Source organism: Callorhinchus milii, unplaced genomic scaffold (assembly GCF_018977255.1).
Source record: "Callorhinchus milii isolate IMCB2004 unplaced genomic scaffold, IMCB_Cmil_1.0 Scaffold21, whole genome shotgun sequence".
NCBI classification, from domain to species: Eukaryota; Metazoa; Chordata; class Chondrichthyes; order Chimaeriformes; family Callorhinchidae; genus Callorhinchus; species Callorhinchus milii.
This window is the reverse complement of record NW_024704762.1, coordinates 6,345,209-6,368,869: the sequence shown is the minus strand read 5'-3', so window position 1 is coordinate 6,368,869 and position 23,661 is coordinate 6,345,209. Positions and strand designations below refer to the sequence as shown.

Below are 23,661 nucleotides of genomic sequence, written 5' to 3'. Positions count from 1 at the left end.
TTTAGATAGCAAAGGGTAGAAATTCCACCTGGGTCCAGATTTACTCTATTGAATTTTCAATTTCGAACCATCCAGAATTTGGCAAATACTTTCAATTCCGAAGCCATTTCTTTTGGAAGTTCCTTGTAACAAAAACAATGCAAAAAAAAAAAAAAACGCCAACTTGAACAACCTGCCAGAAAATGCAGTTAATCTAGACCCAGGTGGAATGACCCCCCACCCCCCACCCCCTCGGTACGTGTCAATTCAGTTGATATAGTGCCTTTCACATTAAGAGGATGTCTCAAAGCACTCAACAAGTTTTTACTGTGAGTTGTAGTGACTCTGGCAGCCAATTTGTGAGAAGACACAGAGAGAAACTCGCTTTTCTTTGCAAATAGCGCCGTGGGATCTTTTTCACAAGCAGAAGGATGGCAGCTCTGACAATGCAGCGCTCCCCCGCCCCCCCATCACTGCACCGGAGTGTCAGCTTAGAAGAATGGGAGCTCAAAGTCTCGATGTGGGGACTTGAACCCACAATTTCCTGACTCGGAAGCGAGAGCGCTCCTGATTGTGTTTCCCTTACGCAGCGTCAATTCCACCGAGAGCTTGGGTTCAAAATCCTTCTCGAGGTTGGTTCCTTGCACTATATTTCATTTGCGCCCCACAAGCAGTGGATCAGAGTCCAGTTACACCAAGTTGAAATGCTAACATGAAAAACAACAGTGCAGGCATGATAGAAGGTGATTTATTTGTTAATACTCAGTTAATTCTCTAACTGAGTGCATGGCACTCTCATATTACAAATGCTAAATTCCTTGTCCTGTGTCACGTCAATCCTACACTTACAGTAAAACTTACAATCGTGTCGCAGAGTAAATCAGCGTATGTCCATACCTCGCGATTCTCTCGAACCTTCCTCTATTCCTCGCCTCCTGTTGTTATCTTAGCCTGGGCTAGCAACAGGTCCTATTTGGATTCCTTCCTTTCCCACCCACCGCACAGGCTTTTTCCAGTCTTGCTTCCTCGAAACAGACAGAGAAAATAATACTTTTAGTACAAATACCCCTCAGGTATTTTAAGAGGGTGGAGTTGGTTGCTATGGATTTAGTTCCAAGTTGTCAGCCTTTGGCAAGGTCACCTTGCTTTCATTTCCCAAGGCGATATGGGACTTTGGGTGGGTTTCTCCAGCCGCTACAAGTGGAGATGAACACAGGTGCTTTCAAACATTTTTTTATATAGGTTTCCCAGCTTGCTTTTGAAGCAGGCACCTCCGATTTCTGTTACACAAGGAAACAGCAGAAAATCTGCCCGTCACACCATTGTGATGCTAATGAGCTACTGACCAAAAGCGAGTAAATTCAGTCACTGGGATCACCAGAGATGTTTGGATAAAGGGTGAAGACTCTTTGGCCCAAATTAAATAGACTTCTGTTTGGAAATAATATCGCGAGATAAAGTATATAGTGTTGGGACATGACATGTGCATGTGACCCCCAGGATGGTGGAAAGCAAACTGGATGGACTTTGGTCTTCTTTTGCCCCACCCTCTCTGCGACCGCCTCAAACCCTCCCTCCACTCAGTGGGCATCAGCCTCCTTCATGTCCCTAACCACCACACTTTCATCCCCCCACCTGTATGGAACGCCATCCCTATGATTCGCCCCTTCTCTCGCCTCCTTCAACGTTCGTCTCAAGCCCTTCCTCTTTGACCATGTTTTCGGTCAGCTTTCGCTTCATGGGACGTTGCTGGACGCAAATCGGCTGCTGGGCTCACCTACAAAATACACATTCACTGCGCTTTATCGTCATTTAACTTCTTGCACGTTCTGCTGCGCGTATCTTTTTTTTAAATAAAAAAGAAAAATAAATCAGGCTGCACTCAGGTAAGTCTCAACTACACGATGGTTTGAGAAACAGCTCGACGTCGCATTTGGAGGGGACGAGAGGGACACTTCCATAAAACGAGATCCAATTGGGCCAAAAAAGGCCTACTTTCATCTGCATCGCTCTCGTGACCTTGAGATCACGAACGTGACTTTGCTGAAACGAGGGACACCAGAGGGCGCTCTGCGTTAGCTCACCATGAAGTCCGACAGCTGAGTTGTTTGGGTAGCGAAGCCATTTTGTGCTCAGGAACAAGGAACAGAACTTGCGATCGCAACAACAGTTTGCATTCGTACAGTGCCTGCCGCACAGGTCTATTGCAGCGTGTCGGTAGAATCTAGTGGAGGACAACGTAGTTTTGGTTACGTTGATGTATTCCAGCGAGTATTTCCCCATTAATGGCACCTGCTTGGAGTGCCATCTAGTGACAACCTGTGATGACCGCATAATACTGCTGGCACCGAATCACTTGGTGGGTTTACTGTAAAGGGTAGGAATGTGTGTTGCAGGGGAAAAAAAAACAGCAGCCAATTGCACACAGCAGTGTCCCACGAATAGTCGTGGATTGAATGACGAAATTAGGATTTTTAAAAATTTCGTTTGAAGGGATTATTACCTCCGGAAAAGCGATCCGCCAATCGACGGACAACTGGGTTGCTGCTTACTGCTCGGTAAGCGGAGGCGTGCGGAGTAAGGAAACTTGCTCAGCCTTTCGCCCGGCCGGGGGAAAAAAAAATCGACCCCAGGTCCTCTCGCTTGCGAGGCGAGCGCTCTAACCGCTACTCCACGGGGCTCCTTGGTTACAAAAGGATTCGAAAACACCAGCAATTCAAAGGTCAAAGCATTTATTAAAATTCTTATAAAACAATACAAAAATCCTGGCAATGACAGTAATAAGATGTAGGATGAGCCTTATCAGTCACCTGGTGTGTAAAGTGCTTTTCGCTTTGTGCCCCTTAAGGAGCTAGCTAATATTCCCCAACAGTGCTCGATAATGGCCTATGTGAAACTAAACCTTGCTGTGCTTACCGCCCCAGCACCAGGTAGCATTCAAAATGAGATGACGCAATGCATACAAAATTCAAGTAGTCTTAGCATAAGACAACAGGGACACACGTCGTATTCAGCAAAAGTAGTAACCATGTACTCGACAGTTTCAATCTGCCTCGCGAGTGCGCTGACCAGCATCTCATTGGAAAAGTACTGTACAGTTGCTAATAATACTGTTCCAACTTGTTTGAGAAAGTAAAGAGTGTGGGGTGGTGGGGGGGCGGGTGGTGAGAAATACTGAACGAGGTTTGAATGGATACCATTTATCAGAGGGAGGTTATAATATCGCAATGGGGAGGAAGGAAAGGGTGCAAAGAAGGGTCCCACGCTAACATCCACCCACCCACCCACCTGAACTTCAGCCAAAGCCAATGGATCGATCAGTCGCTAAGTCACAACTTGCCTGGATTCAATCACGATCAAGCATTCTCCCCCCCACCCCTCTCTCTCTCTCTCCTCGGGCTTGAACTTACAACTAAGGCAGGTTATAAAGGTAATTCGCTGTACAAACAGTGTCCACCTTATGGTGGACGGAGGCTGTAGAGCCACGGGTGCTTGCACAGAAAAGTTACCTGGAAGACTTTGAGCTCAGAAGGATGGCAAATTTCCCATTGTGTGGATCAGTGAAGGTTACAGCCCGGAGAGAGAACAGCGGCTTGTGGCGGGTTTCATTGAGGGGCAAAAAGTGGGTTCAACAACAACCTTGACCACCCCCATGACATGTCAGGGTGCTTTAGTTCACGGGCCTAAACCGAGCTGAAAGGGGGAAAGTGGCAAACAGGGTCTCTCTTTCTCTACCCCCTCAAGGTGCAAGCAGCTATATGCATTTTTTTTGTACAGAAGAAATGCACTTCTTTTGAATCGTCAATGGTTATAATCAACGACGATAGCCTTAAGCGTCTTAAAAAGGTTTGGGCAGGAATTTTGGTTGCTGCAGCGACGCGACATTTCTCATCGAAAGGGAAACTTTTTTTTCTTTGAAGGTGGCAGTGGATTGTCTCACAGAGCGCTCTGTAGTCAGTGCGTCAAAATGTACAGAGACCGTGATCAGAACAGAATGGAGCTTCAGAGTTTCTGCAAGCCCAGCCTGTAGATAAGGGTCAGCTTTGATAAGAGACAGACAGTACACAGAGGATTAAGTGCTGAATTCCATCAGGATTTGCCCCAAACTCTACCGTTAGCACATCTGAAGGGCACGCATCATCTTGGGGTTTTTCTTTTGCCCAAAATGCTGCCCACAAAACTCTTCACTGTTAACAGTAGCAATAATTAAAGAAAAACTTTTAGAGGGGGTATCCAAATTCGCTTTGCGTTGCTCTACTTTGCCCTTCCGACACTGTAAAAGGCTTCAAAATGACATCAAAGCACAAGCGCAATCCACTTCGTCTGTGTCACTTGCGCCCGGATAGCTTTGCAGACAAAAAGGGGATTTTTTTTTGGGGGGGGGGGGTGGTGGTGGTGGGAATTTCTATCCCTCGACATTTAGAATGCAACATAAACACAACGTAAATGTTTCCATTTGTTTGGAAGGTTTCGGACGATTCTTAAAGAAAGACTACTCTGATTTTTGTAGCTGGAATGACTTTTCGCAGGTGAAATGTTAACAAAAATAATTCCTTCCTCCTTCCAAACCTCCACCCCACCACCACACTCTCCCGATCCCCACCCCCACCACTGGATCAGATTTTGCCTTTCCCCAATGACTGACACACACTGTGAAAACCCATCAGTTCGAATCAAATAAAATGAGGGGAGGGGGTGGTGATAAGTATAATAATAATAGTAGTTGCATTTGATACAGCGCCTTATCACGTCTTCGAGACGTCTCAAAGCGCTTCACAGGATATACTGTAAAGTGAATTGACTGTATTTTGTGGGCGAAACGTGACAACCAATTGAGCACAGCAGTGTCCCGCAAAACCTTCTTGGGTAGAGGCAGAGTTGAGAGGGTGAAGGTACAATATGTTTATATCTTATGCATTAAAAGATTACCCTTTTCTCCTCAATTTAGTACCTTGGTCAAAATATTTCAACCTTGTCTTTTTTTTTGCAGCTAGAGAGGGCAGAGTGGGCTTTTGAGAAGACGGTCAGGTGGTGGGGGTGGGGGTGTGGGGGGAGGGAAACGAAGAAAGAAAGGGGGGGGAAAAAAAAAACAGAGGTGTGGAACTAGTTTAGCTTCTGATGCTGCTGAAATAACTGAAATATCCAAAGAAAAATCTGCAGCTGCCCCAAACGTTTGGCTGCTCGCTAAACCCAGAGAGTGAGGAGCAAGGTCGAAAGCATTCCATAGAATGCACCAAGGGAATCACTCCTCATCGATGGGGAAATGTGGAGCGATCACAGTTCAGATTTAAACCTGCTTTTTTGTTGTTGTTGTTGATACTTTTATATATAATATATATATATTACATAGAAAAAAAAAGAATTCCTTTGGCGAAGAGACTAGAAGTCTCGATTCAATCCTCACTAACTTGCTTGCCACTGCCCTCCACTGATGGCGTCACAGCTTTGCATAATAATCTCTGTTTCAGGTTGCGTCATTGTTGTAAACAGCGTTTGGGCAAAGCAGCAATGGCAACGTCACCAGACTTTGGAAGCCAGTCAACAGAAAGGATCTGGTTGGGACGCCAAGCGCTTTGGAGGGAAGGAGGGAGGGAGCGAGAGGGGAGGAGGGAAGGAGGGAGCGAGGGAGAATGGCTGTCATACACAATTGCCAACCAGCACCAAGGGTGCCAGCAGTTGCTGATTGACGGCCTTGATGATGCTCGTCCTCTGCCTCCGCTTGGCCAGCTGGGACTCAGATGGGGGAGACAGGCGCATGGAGCATGAGGTAGCTTTGATGAGGGTCGGCCTGTTCCCCTCGTCCTGATTTTCTTCGTTCTGAGTCAGCTGCCTATTCACCGCGATGGCCTCCGCGGCAAAGAAGGTCAGGTCTTTGGCACTGCTGTTCCTGAGGGAAAAGGGAGTAAGAGGAGTCAAGATTGGCCTTCAGAAACAACAAGAAGGAGCATTTTATACAGTGCCCCTCACGCAGGGTAACCTCCCGGAGCCCTTGGGCGAATCGGAAATTGGGAGAATCGGAAATTGGGGAATTTAGGAGTACAATTTTGTTTTGTTTTTGGTCAGCCGGGTGTCTGACACACATGGAAACCCATCACCGTGCTTAAGAGAGTATCCAAACCAAACCGAGAATTCCAGCCGTTCCACCTACAAGTGGAAATCCCAGAGATAGGTTGTTGGAATGGAACGCGCGCTCTCTCTAATTCCGGAGAGAGTCAGGCGCAGGTTGGCAGGATACAAGGCTTAGGGGGGGTGGGGCAGAGCGTGCATTGGGGTACGGCTAGTGTCTGACTAGCTTAAACTGCACAACTTGCCACTGATATCAGTCTGGCAAGCTTTCCCCCTGCTTGGCCCCCGGAGGCTTTGGTTTGCAGGGTTAAAACGAGATGAGTGGGATAACTCCCTGCTCCCGGTGATTGGTTTGAGCATCCAAATCCTCCCGACATCTGTTAACAGCATTACCCTAGAGCACTGGAGTCCCGCACTGGCTCAGGAAACATAGAGGCTTCACTTGATGCTGACATTCTGTCGCCAAACATGTCAACAAGCTGAGCTCCGAGGAGACTCTGCTTACTCACCCCCGCCACCACCCCCCCCACTCCTCCCAAGGAGGACAGATAGACCCCAAATAAGGTTTGAACATTTACCTCTGGAGAAGCCGGGATGATGGAAGTGTATTCTCTGGAGCACACTAGAAAAATAAAGAACAAATAACTCAACACACGCACTGTATAATGATCCTTGCATTAATATAGCACCTTATCACTTTGTTGAGACGTCCCAAAGCACTTCACAGGACATATACTGTTAAATGGATTGACTGCGTATTTTGTGGGCGAAACGTGGCAGCCAATCGCGCACAGCAGTGTCCCACAAACAGTCGTGGATTGAGTGACCGATTTAAATTTAAAAAAAAAAGTTTGAGGGATTATTACCCCCGGAAAGCAATCCACCAACTGACAAACAACTGGGTCTCTACTGCGAGGTAAACACAGATGTGTGGAGTAAGGAAACTTGCCTGAGGTTTCGCCCCGGCTGGGAATTGTACCCAGATCCTAATGTTTGCGAGGCGAGTGCTCTAACCAATGCCTGACACGATTCCCAAACAAGACTCACCCCTTGCACCCAAGGGTGCTCAAGCACTTGTGCTGCACTTAGTCTCTTCTTAGCATCTCGGACCAGGAGCTTCGTGATCAGGTCTTTGGCTCCAAAGGAGATGTGAGCCCACTCCTTGTCTGGGAACTCGTAGTTTCCTTCTTGGATGCTCTTGAACAGATTATTCTAGAAACAACAAAACATTCAAACCCTTTAGATCTCGCACAGCTCACAGTCACTCACCACCTCCTCCCGCAATGAAAACAAAACCAAACCCAGTCTAACCCATTCCTAATAACATGCAACCCAAATGTGACATCTCTATTCATTTGGGCGTCCCAACTTGCATGTGACCTATGTTGCCGATTTCACGCACCCCACCCAATATCCAATTCAGCCCACCATTGTTTAGGGAGCCTTCAGCCATCCCCCCCCCCCCACCCTCCCACTCTCTGGACACTATCCCAGAGTCCCTTCACTTTGCCCCTTTTCAACCCCGCTTTATAAACTCATCCAAGACCGGGTGGGAGTGGCAATACTGACGCAGCTAAAGGAGAATATAAAGGGCTTGCGACCATTAGCTTCTAAACCAGGAATTTCTTCCCCATTCCCCCCCCATCCCCAAACCTAACATTTAAGGACAAGCTCTCTCATTTAAAGCCGGTATTGGTCCTGTTGTTGTTGTCGTCGTTATCGCCAGCGCTTCCTGTTGGCGCTGACGTCTCTTCTAGCGTCTCAGTCCAAATCCCTGACTGTTCAGCGCCTCGGGACGTCCTCCCGAAGTGAAAGGCTCTCTACTATTGTCATTTTGTCGTCGCTGTTGTGCGGAAAGCGACCCATAAACAAGGACTCGTTTTTGCACGGTAACTACACGTCACAGCAAATCCTGTCAAGTGCTTCGCTGGACGTATCACACAGAGCTGAGCCCACGGATTTCCTACACATCAGGTGCGGGGCGGGGGCGGGGGGGAAGCATTACACTGCAGAGCACGCTCGCACACACACACACACACACACACAGATTCACCCGAGGGATGGTACACAAAACCCGCCAGTCGAAAGCAACGCACCTTAAGCGAAGGGAGAGCGTTTAAACAGCCGGAAACGTCAAAAGCGCCAAAAAAGAAAAGCCCCCTTTTAAAAGACGTGGGTCACTCACTTGGCAGGATAAGCAGGCCTCCCCTCGATCCCAGCCACAGTCAGTGCCACAGTTTCCGACAAAGGGAGGGTATCCGCTCAGCATGATGTACAGTATGACTCCCAGGCTCCACAGGTCACAGCGCTTGTCGTATATCGTGGCCTCTTCATTGAACGCCTCCACCACTTCCGGCGCCATGTACTCGGCAGACCCACACTGTTCAGGACAAAGACAGACCCACGTTATTATTATTATAATAATAATAATTTTAATAAGACTTGTATTTGATATAGAGCCTTATTGAGGCTCTTCGAGATGCCTCAAAGCGCTTCAAGGAGTATACGGTGAAAAGGCGAAACGCGGCAGCCAATTGCCCACAGCAGCGTCCCACGTCAGTCGTGGATTGATTGTCCAGCACCTTGGGACGTCCTCCCGACGTGAAAGGCGCTATACAAATGTAATGTTGTTGTTGTTGTGGTGTTGGTCAGAACTACAGGACCGGGGATCCTAAGCGCTCTGGGATGCTCCCCCCGCCTGAGGGGCAGCGCGCTATGTAAATGCAAGTTGTTGTTGTTGCTGTTCTGCAACTCAAGTCGCCAGCGAGGCTCTCCCCACACGTCCGTCATCAGAACGGCACGAGCACGATGCAAACCAGGGCTTTGCTGTTGTTTTTTTTTGTTAGCTGCAAGGCTTCTTCTATAAGCAGTGAGTTTCAGGAAAATTGCCAAAACCCAATGAAGTCCCTGTCCGTCACCAGCGCCCACCCCAGCCTCCACCCTCCCTCTCCTCCTCTCCCAATAGATGTCAAACGCCCTGCAGCTGAAATGCATTCAAATCGCCACTGACAAGCCTTCTGCCCTGGCTCCAGTCACCCGCAACATTTCACAGCGTCTGGAATCTGACGGACTTGTTAAACGCGAGTCTCGACTGTAGCGGAAAGGGCTGCGGCGCACCTGTGGGCGCAGGAGGCTGGAGGTAAAAACAAACCCCAGCTCCGACTGAGTGATCAGTAACAGGGTGAGGGTGGGGGAGGTGTCACCTTATGTCGGAGTCAGTCAACAGGCTGTAAAGAATGGGATCCCTCCCCCAACAAACACGCACTGAGACTGCAGAATACCTTCAGGTGCTCAGCTGAGATGAACTACTTCTACTCAGTGCCCACCCAGGACCTTTTCCCCCCTGGTCTGTGTGACACAAGGCAATAAATGATAGGCTGTGGACTTGCCTACTGAACGGTCAGGGATTGCACATAGGGCGGGTTAAATCCCTCCAGAAACATAGGAATTGCTGGACGAAAATAGACCATTGGTTTCTCCTCGTTTCGCCCACAAACTATACAGTCAATTTGCTTTACCGTGAAGCGCTTTGAGACGCCTCGAAGACGTGATGAGGCGTTATATCAAATGCAAGGATTATTATTATTATTATTATTATTCGACCATCCTGGTAGTCGCATGCATTAATACTCAAGTATTTACATTAAATAGTGGAAACCAAGCCGAAACAGCACATAAGACAAATTTCTAAACAAGATTTTGAAAAGATTAAAACATTCACGTGCAGAGACGTGGAATGCGTTGAAGCAGCTCAATGCACGTCTTGCCAGATCATTTTAGAGATTAAAACAGACACGTTCCTCTGGCCTGGCACACAGCGGGTTACGGAGAGAGGAAACAGGCGAAAGACTGCGTGAAAAAACAGGCCGGGATCTCTGTTCATTGGGTTCAAACAATGCCCTTTTGTTCCGCACGGGGCGAACCCGGCGTTGGGCAAACATCAGCGCTCTGCACGGGGGGGAAAAAACGGTCCTAGTAATAACAACAACAAATCAATAATCCTTGCATTTGATGCAGCGCCTAATCACGTCTTCGAGACGTCTCAAAGCGCTTCACAGGATACACTGCAAAGGGAATCGACTGTGCATTGTGTGGGCGAAAAGTAAAGTCGCCGCGAAAGGGTTAACAAGAGAACCAGATGATCGGAGAAGCATTTGCTCTGTTGTGACTTGTAGGCTGATGAGCTCCTCCTCTGCACCCCCTCCCCCACTCAACGCAACGTGCCAGATCCATTTTGTAGAGCTCGTTGACGAGTTCTTTGTCCCTCCTCCGCAACCCCCCCCACCCCCACCCTCGCTCGCTCGCTCTCTCTGTGCAACTCCTTCTCTTGCACCAATCGAATCAAACTGCTGAGCTGGGCGGAAATTTCTGCGCGACCAACAAAGCCAAGTGGCAGATGACGAAATCCAAGCACAACACAAACACAGACAGAAACAAAAGCAGTCGCTCCCTCGCAGCCGGTAGTAAACCAACTGGCCGTCAAATCGAAGCTACAGAAGAGATCCTGAGATTTTTTTTTTTATCCTCTCTCTCCTCCCCCGCCCCCCCCCAAATTATTCCCGTTCGTTCAATATTTTTCTGCGTCATATTCCATCATCACTGCGGTTATTCAGGGCACGCACTTGGCCAGCCCGTGACCTACATACAGCGTTTCGAGCAGCTGATGCAACTCTGGGCATGTTAACATGGCTGGAAAGGACTCTGTGCAAAGCCCTCTCACCACGGGGGCAGTTTCCGATCTCTGTGAAACGACGCCAGGTCTCGAGGCCGATACAAGGTTCTGCTACGGAACGCAGACTGGCGCTCAACGAAGTATTACAATAATCCTCACATTTGATTCGGCGCCTCATCATGTAGTCGAGACGTCTCAAAGCGCTCACCGGCATATATTGCCGGTGAATTGACTGTATTTTGTGTCGTACTAATAACGTGATTCCAATATAATACACATTCCATTTGATGTAGCGCCTTTCACGCAGTCGAAAAGCACTTCACATATACTTGAAATATACTTTAAAGTGGAGTGACTGCAAACCCAGCAGCCAATTTGCACATAGCAATGTCCCACAAATTAAGTGAGTGCGTAATTTTTATCTGGGTGTTTGGGGGATGGGGGTGGGGGCCGCGGGGTGTGGTGGTATTGTCAGCCAGGACTTTGGAAGGGAAAATTCCCTTCGTTTTTCAGAGAGTACCAAAGGAATTTTGAAGGTCCGCCTGAACAGGTGGGAGATTAGTTTAAAATCTCATCTGAATGATGGCACCTCTGACAATAGAGTGTTCCCCCAGTGCTGCACACACACACACGCACACGCGCGCGCGCAGAACCCCTTCGCCCAAGGTACTGGAGAGGACCGGCTCTGGTGGAACAGCGCCGCGTTATTTGGGACATTAAAAGATTCGAGCGGCTTTTGGGAAGGAGGTAAAAACTAACTGAACATTCGCCCGTATTGTGGGTTCAGATCAACGTTACCGCCAGCACAGAAACCATCACCCATCTCCCAAGAAGCGCAATAGAATTCTTTCGAGGAAAATCACCCTTGTTGGCTGGAAAATCGTGGCCTTGAGTTAGGATTAGCGCAGACACTCACAAAGCAAGGCAAGCTCCCACGCTCAGCGACACTGAAATGCCACGAACAGCAGCAACTTATATTTATATCAATGCCCTTGGGGTCTGAGCCCTGACAAACAACTCTTTCGCAAACACCTGGCAGTTCACAGAGTTGATACAGTCACTACGCCCCGAAGCTCAGGAACTCTCCGTCTTGCCTCCTCCCTCCCCACTTTCAAATCCCGCCTAAAGACCTTTTTTGATCATGCTCAAAAAGTCACCTCCCCACTCCCTCCCTCTCGCTCGGAGTCAGATTCCGCCACTGTTAATCGCTCTGGGACGCTACCCCGTGTGAAGAGCGCTATATAAATGCAAGTTGTTGGTATCTCAACAAACACAAGAGTTTATGCTGAGCTCAAAACAGCAGCGAGCGAGACTGAGGGAGCTGTACGGTCAATGCGAGAGTATATGTTGGTGAGACCACAGCCTCCCCCCAATGTGTAAGGTCAGTTTCCCTGGTGTCTTTGGAGCCAGTGGCTCAATGACGACCATCAGAGACACATCAACAAATATTGGTGACAATATAAATGCAACTCGTCATAAATGTGGAGTCCTGTAGCTCAGTTGTTAGAGCACCCGCTTTGCAAGCGAGAGACCCGAGTTCAATTCCAGGCAGAGGGCGAAACCTTGGGCAAGTTTCCTTACTCCACACAGAGACTAATAATAATCCCTCCAAAAACCAAAACAATAATAAATTGGTCATTTTCAATCTACGACTGTTTGTGGGACATTGCTGTGCGCAATTGGCTGCCGCATTCGCCCACAAATATACAGTCAATTCACTTTACAGTGTGTGTTCTGTGAAGCGCTTTGGGACGTCCTCCCGACGTGAAAAGCGCCATATCAAATGCAAGGATTATTATTATTATTATTATAAATGCAACTCCCTGCCCATCCCCAGAGCCATTGGAAAATCATTAGTAATAATTATAATAAAGCATTGAATTTGGTGGAGTGGCTTTCAGGTTAGGGGGGGCACCTCAAAGCGCTTTCACAGCTGTTTTTTGGACGTCACTCTGTGCAGCCTGGCTGCTGAATTTGCCCACAAAATACAGATTCAATGCTTTGCGGTGAAGCCTGTGAAGCACTTTGAGATGAAAGACACTCAAAGATTTATTCATTTATTATTAATAATAATACTAATTTCCCCTATTGAACGGCCAACTTTCCTAAACTTGTTAAGAGTGACAGTCGATGCCTCAGGTGAAAGGTGTCTTGGCTGCGAATCGTCACAGGTTGTAAAAACCATGCGAGTAAAAGACTCCTTTCATGGCACACTTCACAAGCAGAGAGTGAGAGAGAGAGCGAGAGAGAGAGAGAGAGAAAGAGCTTCATCTCTAACGACTCGAGTTAAAAACCTTCCGTCTTTACCGGTGTCAGGAGTTCAGGGGTGGAGATGGGAGAGCAGTCGCCATTCAGTTTTATTCCACTTCCCAAGTCGAAGTCGCAGATCTTGACTGGGGACAGCTGAAAGGGGAGAAAGTCGTTACTTGTGAAAGTGATTCAGCAACGAGGAGGCTCAGACGGTTAACAGCCAATAATCACGTGTCAGCTGGGCTGAGTGGTAGCACTTTCCCTCCGAGTCAGAAGGTTGTGGGTCCAAGCCCCACTTCAGGGCTTGGAACCCATACAGTGCATGCTGACTGGCACTCCCAATACAGCACCGGGAGGAGCGCTGCACTATCGGAGGTGCCGTCCTTTGGATAAAAGGTGCTAACCGATCCCAGGCACTGTTCAAAGAGTAGGGAGTTTCTCCCTGCGTCAGCCAACAAACCCCCCAAAGAAACATTAGTCACTCCTTCCACAGATGTTTGAAGGACACTGCTCAGCGTAAATTGGCTGATTCATTTCACCTGCAAAATACAGTCGCTCCGCTAGTCAGTACATCCTGGGAAGCGCTTTGAGACACCTCAACAACGTGATAAGGCGCTCTATCAAGTGCAAGGAATATTAATAATAATATTCTAGTGCAATTCAATAATCCTTGTATTTGTTAAGGCACCTTTTTATTGGGTCAAAACTCCTCGAAGCGCTTTACAGTAAAGCGTAGTGACTGTGCCTTTTGCAGGCAGCCGATTTGCACACAGCAACGTCCCACAAACAGCCACAGAGTGAACGACAGGCTTCCAAAATAGGATAGGATTTGCCCCACGTCTACCGCATTGAATTTTCCTTCAAGTGCTGATATTGCATTGAAGCCAAACAGTCTCCAGAAGGATGAGATCCTAACGTGGAGACTCTTTGCTTAGTGTTTTTTAAAAAAATATCAAACATCCTCGTTTAAAAGACTAAACATTTCGCACACAAAATATACAGTCAAGTCACTTTATAGTATTTTCGGTGAAGAGCTTTGAGATGTCTCAACATCGTGATAAGGAGCTAATGTCAAAAGCAAGAATTATCATTTTAAAATTATGATTATGTATAGACATATTAAAAAAAAATCAGTATTCAACACCTTACCTGATCTGGGGTCTCGCACAAGATATTCTCTGGTTTCAGGTCTCTGTGAGCCATACCTGAGAGACAATAGGAACCTCATTAGCGGATTCAGTGCCAACTTTGTTGTGCTGAGTGTTTCATTCAACAACAAATTACATTTGTATAGCGTCTTTCACGTCAGGAGGACATCCCAAGGCATTGGACAATCAGGAATCCGCACCCAAGCTAGTGGAGGGGGTGGAGGGTGGGGGGGGGTAGGGCCAAAGGCACCGACGAGTCTTGACGGAGGCAAGGGGAGGGACTGAGCGATGGCGTTCCAGAGGGTGGGGGCAGAGATTCACACGGCAGTTTGTCACCCGAGGACTGATGCAACTGTAGCTCAGTTCAGGCAAATTTCTGACCAAATTTGTAACAGCAATTTGAGGTTTGGCAAAAACCACACTGGGCTCATCGCAAATGTACATCTTCCCATTAAAGCCGGTCGTCCTCCGATAATGCAGAGCAACGCGGAGATGACAGGAACACAAACATGGGGTACACCAGCTAATAAAGGTTCCCCACTTCCCCGTCACACTGTACAGTGCCCATGTTACATAGAGTGATACAGCACAGAGTAAGGACTTTCAGCCTTATGATTAGTCCGTACCGGTGTTTATACTCCCCAAGAGACCTCACCTATTCTCCTCTCCCTCGTATAAGCCATCAAGTCATCCCTTAAATACATTTGCTACCTTTTGCTCCAACCACAAGGCCCCCAAACAACTGTTCACCCTTAAACAATATTTAATATTAATTCAGAATATTTAATTAAAGCCATATCTAGACGACATCCACCGTTACCTTTGTTGTGAAGGTAGTCCAGGGCACTCGCTATTTCCCGTACAACGATACTGGCTTCCAGCTCGTTGAAGTGCTTCCGTCTGTGTATGTGCGTTAATACTGAGCCTGAAAATACCAGATAGTCAGTAGAGTGCACCCCCACTTTTTTTTTCCCCAGCCATCTGAAACATTAATAATAATAATCCTTGCATTCGATACAGCAACTTTCTCATCAGGGGCATCTCAAAGCACTTCACAGGATTACTGTAAAGACAGACAACTGTGTGGGCGAACGTGACAGCCAAATTTCACTGCATTCCACGCGCGGGGAATTTGACAAGCACAGATGGCACACTTACGCAGAACTCTTGGTCTGGTTTGGATACTCCAGATACCAGACACCACACACACACACACAAAAAAAAGGGGCTTTCATTCTTATAGCAAAGCTAGCGTGGCAGCAAAACATTAGCGAAGTGTTCGATTTCGAGAAGGTAGCCAGGGTATCGCAGGAAAGAAAGATGCAATTTTTCTTTGCCCAATATAATCGAATGCAAGGATTTTTAACATTTTTAATTTGTCTAAGCCGTGGATGGTCCAACCTTTGGCTACTGAGGGCCGGATGCCCTCTTTGAGAAACATCCGCAATATTTTTGTGTTGCCCTTTCAGAAACATAACACAAGATTTACAGGTTATGGAGGGAGCAGGTGGGCCAGATGAAATGGAGAGGGTGGCGTGGTGGTGGGGGGATAAACGGATGAAGTCGGCCACCAGTTGGCCCACCCTGATGTAAGCGGTAGCAGTTATTGTGGGGGCGGGGGAAGAGGTGGAAGTGGGGAAGCAGGGGCTAGTTGGAGAAGAGAGGAGAGGCCGTTTGAATCACGCAACCTCAGATCTGTACTAAGACTCTGTGTCAAACAGTGAAACATACCTCCTCTCATTTTCTCAAAAACCAAGTAGAACTTGTCTTCCTCTTCAAAAAATTCAATCAGTTCAAGAATGTTCCTGAGAAAGACCAGGCAACAGTTAATTCTATTATTATAATAATAATCAACCTGTATTGAAACGTTCCGAGATGCTGCCCCATGTGACGGGCGCTATCTTTACAAGTACAAGTTGATGATGATATTTGGGTATAGCGCCTTTCACATCGGGGGGGGGGGGTGTGGGGGGGACACATCTCAAAGCGCTTCAAGGACATACTGTCCATCAGACTGTTTTGTGGAGTCACTGACTATGGACAGATGTCAACAGCGGCAGAACCTTGGGTCCAAGACGCTGTACAGCTATTTTAAATAGCGGACGAGCCAAAGACCCCCAGCACTTTTCCCCCAGCAGCGGCAGTAAAGATTGAAGCGCAATGCCCCACGGGAACAACTGCACTCCCTACGCAAGAGTTTTAAGCCGGCCTGAGGCTATCGAAAGGTGAGCCCGTTTCCTAGACCCCCGGCAGGATTATCTAAGTTTATTTACGGCAATCGCCTGATGGCCTAAAGTGGGCCAGTCAGCAGATTCAACCGGCGTGTTTACAGACGTAGGGAATCACGGGAGGGATTAACACAAAGCGGCTGCATACCTGTGTCCCTGACATTGATACAGCATCTCCACCTCTCGAAACACCCGGCTTCGACTATGACCAGGCCTCTTCTCAATGATCTGCCAGGAAAATTCATACCGTTAAGCGTCTGGGCACCCGAGCTCCACCTTTTGCTGTCAATTCTAATAAATAAATAACTAAATAAACAAAATTAATCTTCTCGTTTGGTACAGCACCTTATCAGGTCTGATCTTGCACGTAGTCACAGAGCGTTTCAGGGTTAATAACCCCTGCCGTTAATGAGAGACAAAAAAAAAATACTTTGCAGGGTTTTTTTTTAAAAAAAACTTTAAAATGCGGTGACTTTATGTGTATTTCTGGGCAATCGTGGCAGCCAATTTGCACCCAGCAACTGCCCAAAAATTGAGTGACTGATTTTATCGGGGCGTGGTGGGGGAGGGGGTGGGAGAAGAGGGATTGTTGTCCGGGACAAAACATATACTGGTTGTTTTCCTCGGCTCAAACCTTTACTGTAATATTTGCCACACGGCTAATATTTTTAAGCACATTTTTCGAGACACAATGGCTTGGGAAAATTGGGCAAGGTTTGGTTTCAGCTTCATGAAAACAAACTTCAAAGTGGATTTGACGTCAAGAGTATTTAAGCCGGGTTAACCCTTGCCCTTACCCCCTTAATAGTGGACGTTATTAACCCTAAATGCCCTGCGGCTGCGCAAGATCAGGCCAGTGTTAGCATTAGACCTAGACACATACGGTTAACACCAGATTACCAGACACACAGCTGACCTACATCTCAAAGAGAGGACAAACAACCCAGTGCCATTGTGCATGAGCCTCAGCAGTAGAGTGATGGCAATTGACATCTCGGCCAGCGATCGCCACTTAGTGAAAGATAGTGGCTCGTAGCTCCCAGCTCCCTTCCCCTCTCCCGCCCCCTCGAACACTGCAGACAATTGCAAGCATCTCACGTGAACAATACATTTAGCCTTTGGGCAAACCTTGATATAAGTGGTTCAAGCAATTTCAGCAGAGAGAGAGAGAGAGAGAGAGAGAGAAAAATGTTGTATGTGAAACGCAGCAGGCAATTTGCGAACAGTGCTGTCCAACAAACAGCGGTGGAGTGAGTGACCCATTTCATTTGGGGAAAATTGTTGGCCAGGACACCAGGAGAAACTCCGGACTCTTTTCCAATAGCACCATGGGATCCTTAACGTCCACCTGAGCAGGCGGACAGCAGCCAAAGGACGGCAGTCCCTCTGACCATGCCCAAGCCCTGCATTGGCGAGTCAGCCTAGACTGTGCGAGGTCGAAGTCCTGATGTGGAGCTTAATTTTGCAGCCAACTGGAAAAACAAGTTGCGTTCATACAGAGCCTTCACCCGTGGTAGCGGCTCAGAGCGCTTAAGAGGAGGAGAGAGCGTTACCGACCCAACCAAGTTGACACCTAACCTAAGCTGGCACGAGAGCAATGCAACCCGAGAAGAGAGCGATACAACGCTGGTTATTTCCAAACACACACACACACAAAACCAAGACCACAAAAATTCTCCAGCTCTCTCTGATGGCCCGGCTGAGAAGGGGTTATTAACGCACTCAATGAGCTGCCTATTTCTGCTCCCCACCCCGGGTCAAACAAGACCTGCCTATCTTTGCACACCACGCAACTCTGCGTTGCGAGGAGATATCGCTCAATGCTGTAATCTGTGTCTTATCTGTCTCTGCAGCTCTATAGGTGGCATTAAAGCGACAACGAACCCAGGGACTGACCTGTCAATACAGTTTATTATGTGTGTACGGGGTGACTTTCACGTAGGGAGGGATGTCTCGAAAGGACTCTCCGTGTGGGTGCAAAAAAAAAAGCAAAAAACTTATGGTTCAATGCCCTGAACCACACACAAAAACAAAAGGCGGACAATTTCCTTCAGCGCAGTTCACCAACCCCCACACATACACCTCCTCCTCGTTCCCCCTTCTATGCTCGTTTTCTTCTGTTCGAACACTGCCCCCCACCCCCACCACCCCTCATCTCTTGACTTCTATGCTTTCTCTTCTGTTCAAAAACTGCACCCCCCCCCACCACCGCCCCCCCCCCCACGTTGGGGAATTTGCCTTGAACGGAAAGCACAGAAGAGCCTCCTGCAGAGGTTCAAATTAGCAACAGCTGCCCGGAAAAGAAAAGTTTGCAAACAGCCAAGCCAGTGCGCTATCATAGCTTCCCCTCCCCCCGCCACCCCCCACCCCCAACCCCCGCTAACCAACGCACCCCGCCTCTTCCGCTCACCCCTCCTCCCACCGTCCTCCTCTCTCCCACCCCCACCATGAGACGTGACTGACTTTGTTTGTCTTAGACGTCTGAACATAGCCAGCTGCTTGCAAACTAAAGTAGTCTCGGTTGGGACAATCTAGTTTCCCCGCACCCCTCCTCCCTCCCTCCCCTCTCCACCCCCGTCTTTTGCAATAAGGCGAGTTCAGATTACAAGCAAAACAAAGGAACCTCAGACACACACACACACACACACACCACACAGACGCGCACACAGAAATCCAGAGGGCGAAAAAGGCCCGGCTGCTCCGCTAGCTGAGAAGGTTCTGTCCTGCGCTCACGGCAGAGGGTTTCAAAGTGCGCAGACTTTGCTGGGGAGAAAGCCAGCGGTCTGTTCCCTCGCCAGCCTCGCACAGTAACGCACACCCCATTCTTGCTAACGACTGTGCGATCAAAACGACAGGACGCAAAGCAGCTTTTCAAAATAAGCCATAGTTATGTCACCTCAACGTGACGCTGGTTTGCAATAACGCCGTCTCTCCTCCCTCTCTACCCTCCCTCACCACCACCAAAAAAACAAATCTCTCAATCCACGACTGCTTGTGGGGACGCTGCTGTGCGCAACTGGCTGCCCGCATTTCACCCGCAAAGCACACAGTCGATTCACTTTGCAGTGTATTCCGTGAAGCGCTTTGAGACGTCTCAACGACGTGATTAGGCGCTGTATCGAATGCGAGGATTATTAGGATTATCATTAAACAGCAAACCTGAAACACTGGGGCTTTTTTTAAAAAAAAGTTATGTCGTGACTTCAGTGTAGCTACTGTGGCCAATATTAACCAGGGCTGTTTCTACTGTGAGGAGGAGGAATTGGGAGTCTGGTCTCAAATGAAGAGCATTTCAGGATGTGGTTGCCACACACTGGGCTTGGGATAGATTCTTGGAGTCATTCGCGGTGTGGATTTACCAGCAGCTAAATTTCCTGCTAATACAAGCAGCAGAATTCCTAGGGTTTATTAGAAACTCGGGTCTGCTGGCGACAGGAGCGCTATCGCAGGACTGTGGGCAGAAGATTCCAGAGGGTAGTTTCCGAAGGTAACCACACCCTGTCAATGTCTCCCAAATTCCTCAGCTACCAACGCCCACATGGTGTCAAGTCCCTTCCCACCCGCTCCTACCCCAACAAAGACACTTACCTTCACAGCGTACTCCTTGTTGGTGATGAGGTTTCTACAGGTCTGTACCCTGGCAAACGCCCCCTCCCCCAGCATCTCCTCTTTCAGTCTGTATACGTCTGTGGAGGAGAAAAGAAGATTTTTTTTTTAAAAAAAAGACCCGAATTTGTCAGTGAACTCTGAAGACACAGGCACCCAGCAACATAACATCAGTCAACACCAATGCTACAGGGATAGAAGGCATATCCCTGGTTAGGTTTTTATTGAACTCGCGTTGGAGATTCAGCTCGTGTTAAAACACAAATCCCATCCCCTTAAATCACGGCTAAAATCAAGCAAAAACTAAAGCGTTCTGCTTCCCTCAGAGACGTGCACTTGTTACGTATCCACTGCACAAAGCCGGACGTTAAGGAGCAGCACGGATGAAGCCTAAGATGCCAAGAGGTTTTTAAAAAAACATATCTAATAAAAGACCAGAGATTTAATCTCAACAACGATATGCGTTTATACACAGGGTAGTGACTCAGAGGTGTAATCTCAGGCTTGGTTCAGCCACACATCATAATTGATGTTCAGTATATATTCCTCGCACTTGATCCAGCGTATGAGTTGTTGAGATGTCTTCCAGCGCTGCACTTGTGTAAAAGTGGACCCATTGTGCAGCTGCTGGTACGCGGATCTGCGTATATATGTGGCAGGTTTTCATATATTTTTTAATATAAACTGAACATTGTTATTTCGGGTCACTAGTCTGAATACTTCCCATTTTTTGCTTTGAAACCTCGATCCGTTTCGCTGCAAACACAGCATCAAGTTCCACTGCATTGTTTTGCTAAATCCCACACTGTTCCCGGATTTGGCACTGCCCGCTGGAAATTCAGTGAAAAGCCGGCAGTGGGTTCATTTGTTCTGAGGGCCGAGAGAGATTCGTACCTTCGAATTTGCCACTGAAGCTATCTGTCGCTCTGCATCTTTTCTTCTTCTTGTTTCTCTTTTTGCAATCTGGGATGTCTATGGGTTGGCTGGAAGGCATATCTACAGCACCAGAGAGAGAGGGGGAGACTCAATTAGAACAGCATCTAGCGATACAAGCCTACACAATAATAATCCTTGCATTTGATAAGGTTATCGCTTCAAAACGGCCAAAGTGCACTCAAGAACAGCACACACACACACGCGCGCGCAGAAACACATCACACATCTGGCAAATGGTCAGCCAAGACACCCAGGAGAAACTCCCTCCTCTTTTCGAACAGGATCTTCAACGACCGCCTGAAACGGGCAAGCTGGACCCCCGGCTCGACGTCTCATCCGAAAAGACGGCAGCTCCGTCCAACACAGCGCTCTCCCAGCGCTGCACTGGAGTGTCAGCCTAGTGTTTACGTACGCAGTCAGCGCTTATGAGCCCTCAGTGATAACCTACCTGGCCTGTTTGGGCAGTCAAAGTTAAACACCGACTCAATGTGAGGTGGCCCTGTGTCTTCGCAATCATCATCAAAAGGAGTCTGCCCCTTGGATTAAAACAAATAGTAAGTAACTAACACACACGGAACCTTCTGAGACATCGATCTATAGATGGGATCAACATACAGCAGAGAAAACCATCAATCTATAGACAAAGAGCGAAAAGTTGCGGCTTTTAAAGCAAAGGTCCACCACCCCCACCTTTTTTTATAAAAAAAAACCTGCTTTATACTGGGTTTGACTCGAAAAAAAAAGTCTTTTTCTGAAATAAATGCACGACGACAGAACCCACCCCCCCTCCCCACCCCCACGAGGTTCAATAAAAAAAACAAAATGAAAATTAAAATGCGCTATGGTCTTAAGATCCACTAATTTGGATTCATTCCCTGTGATCTCCTCCCACTTGCAAAAAAAAATGCTGCATTTTCATGTGTGCTTTTATGCAAAAAAGAAGCAAAGAACATGGAAGGAAGTGGATGTGGAAACTAATAAGGGTTTTTAAAATAAACTCGCCCACTTCTCTCTTGTCACACACACGTACACACACACACAACAAAGGCGGTCACATCACATCAAGCTCATTTAAGACAGAGAAACAGAGAGACAGAAAGAGAGAGAGAGAAAAAAATATATAATCAGTGAATAATGGGACAACCACACAGAATTGGATTCTCAATCCCTCCCCTTAGTCTCATTCCACACCACCAACCAACCCAACTCGAACAGCAGCTTTACATTTGACTGAGCACAATAATAAGTATACAATAATAATTATTAAGCATTACCAATAATGCATAATAATGAATCATAATAATTATAATTAATAATAATGCATTGCATTACTAAATATTTATAACGTAAAGTGGGGGAGGAAGCCTTTTGCCCCAAATTTAAACCATAAAAGACATTACTGCCAGATCTATTATTGCCCCCCCCTATATATATATATATATACACACACACACATTCATACCCCAACCAAACACATTAATTTCTTTACCTTGAATGAGCGATGAAAACCTTTTAACTCGGTTGTCTTGTTCTGAACCATTCTCTCGATGACTCTCTGGGTCTCCAAATGGGTATATTTTCCTCCCTCCACACAAGGAGAAGGGGAATGAGCAATGAATGCAGTGGAGCCACAAATATGATGGGAGATGTGTATGTATATATATATATATGTGTGTGTGTGTGTGTGTCTGTGTGTGTATTTGTTGCTGTGTTGTTATTAAGGCTGAATGGATGATTTGATGGATGGAGTCCTGTTATCAGTGTTTATGCCCTGAAATCGAATAGAGGGAGAAATAAATGGGTTGGTTAAAAAGAAATATACTGCAGAATATGCAAACGTTTCTCTTTCTCTCTCTCTCTCCTTCTCTCTCCCCCAAACAGACAGACACAGACTCTGCAGCATTGGGGCATTTAAATCATTTAAAGGGCCCGTTAAATCATCCTGGAAAATGCAAACCAGTTAAACCCTCATCATTCTCTGCTCGAGTCCCCCAGACAACCACCACCTTATTATCCAATGCTGGGATTTCTGCATCAGATCGAATTGCACAATCTCTCAATTCATTTTTTTGGGGGAAAAAAAAATCTATTTAAAAAAACATGACAAACCTCCCCCTTCCAGACCCCCTTTTTTTTTCTCTCTCTCTCTCTCTCTCCCCCCCCCCCTCCCTCCCTCCCTCACCTGCCTTTCTCCACCCCACCCCACAATAATAACAAGTTATTACTTTCCCCCATTTGAGTAACCAGAAAAGAAAAAGCAACGTTATTCCAATCAAGAACTTGCAATGCAATGCAAGATTCGACCCTAACAAATTCAAGGCACTGTTTTGCAACCAAAGCTTTATGTAGATCTATCTATAGATGTGTGTACACATATATATATATTTCTCTCTCTTTGATTGCCCTTTGCTTACCTGCACAACACTCCTGTGCACTGAAGCCAGCCAGCAGCTCAGTGCTCAACCTATGTGGGTCTGCAGCTGCGAATGGGGTGACTGGGGAGGTTTTATAACCTCCTAAACAGACTGTAAACATGACCATTGCCAATGCAAGCCCAGCCCCAAGCTGGGATAGGATGGGATCGAATGGCTACGTGCATAAGTAAATGTACAACCAATTGCTTGAGCAGCTGACTGCATGTCTGGGCTGGTTCCAACCCCCCCCCCCCCCCCACATCTCTCTCTCTCTCTCTCTCTCTGTGTGTTTGCAACTCAATCCTGACCTCATCTTTTTGCCTCTCAAACTCCTCCTTTCTCATTGCATCAAAGGGATGTCT

The 23,661-nt window shown here is 47.3% G+C and overlaps 1 protein-coding gene across 1 annotated transcript; it reads right to left on the bottom strand.

The window, feature by feature from the left end:
- Nucleotides 1–5,313: 5,313 nt before the first annotated feature.
- mknk2b (MAPK interacting serine/threonine kinase 2b) lies at nt 5,314–23,382 on the bottom strand. The gene is made up of 14 exons (XM_007898702.2): nt 23,300–23,382; nt 22,375–22,656; nt 21,334–21,421; nt 20,844–20,945; nt 19,932–20,029; nt 16,492–16,571; nt 15,847–15,920; nt 14,936–15,040; nt 14,117–14,172; nt 13,025–13,120; nt 8,231–8,425; nt 7,093–7,257; nt 6,624–6,667; nt 5,314–5,866 (listed from the first exon to the last, which is right to left on the bottom strand). Exons 2-14 carry the CDS (start codon nt 22,423–22,425, stop codon nt 5,617–5,619), a joined length of 1,404 nt encoding a protein of 467 aa, XP_007896893.1. The 5' UTR covers nt 22,426–22,656; nt 23,300–23,382; the 3' UTR covers nt 5,314–5,616.
- Nucleotides 23,383–23,661: the final 279 nt, after the last annotated feature.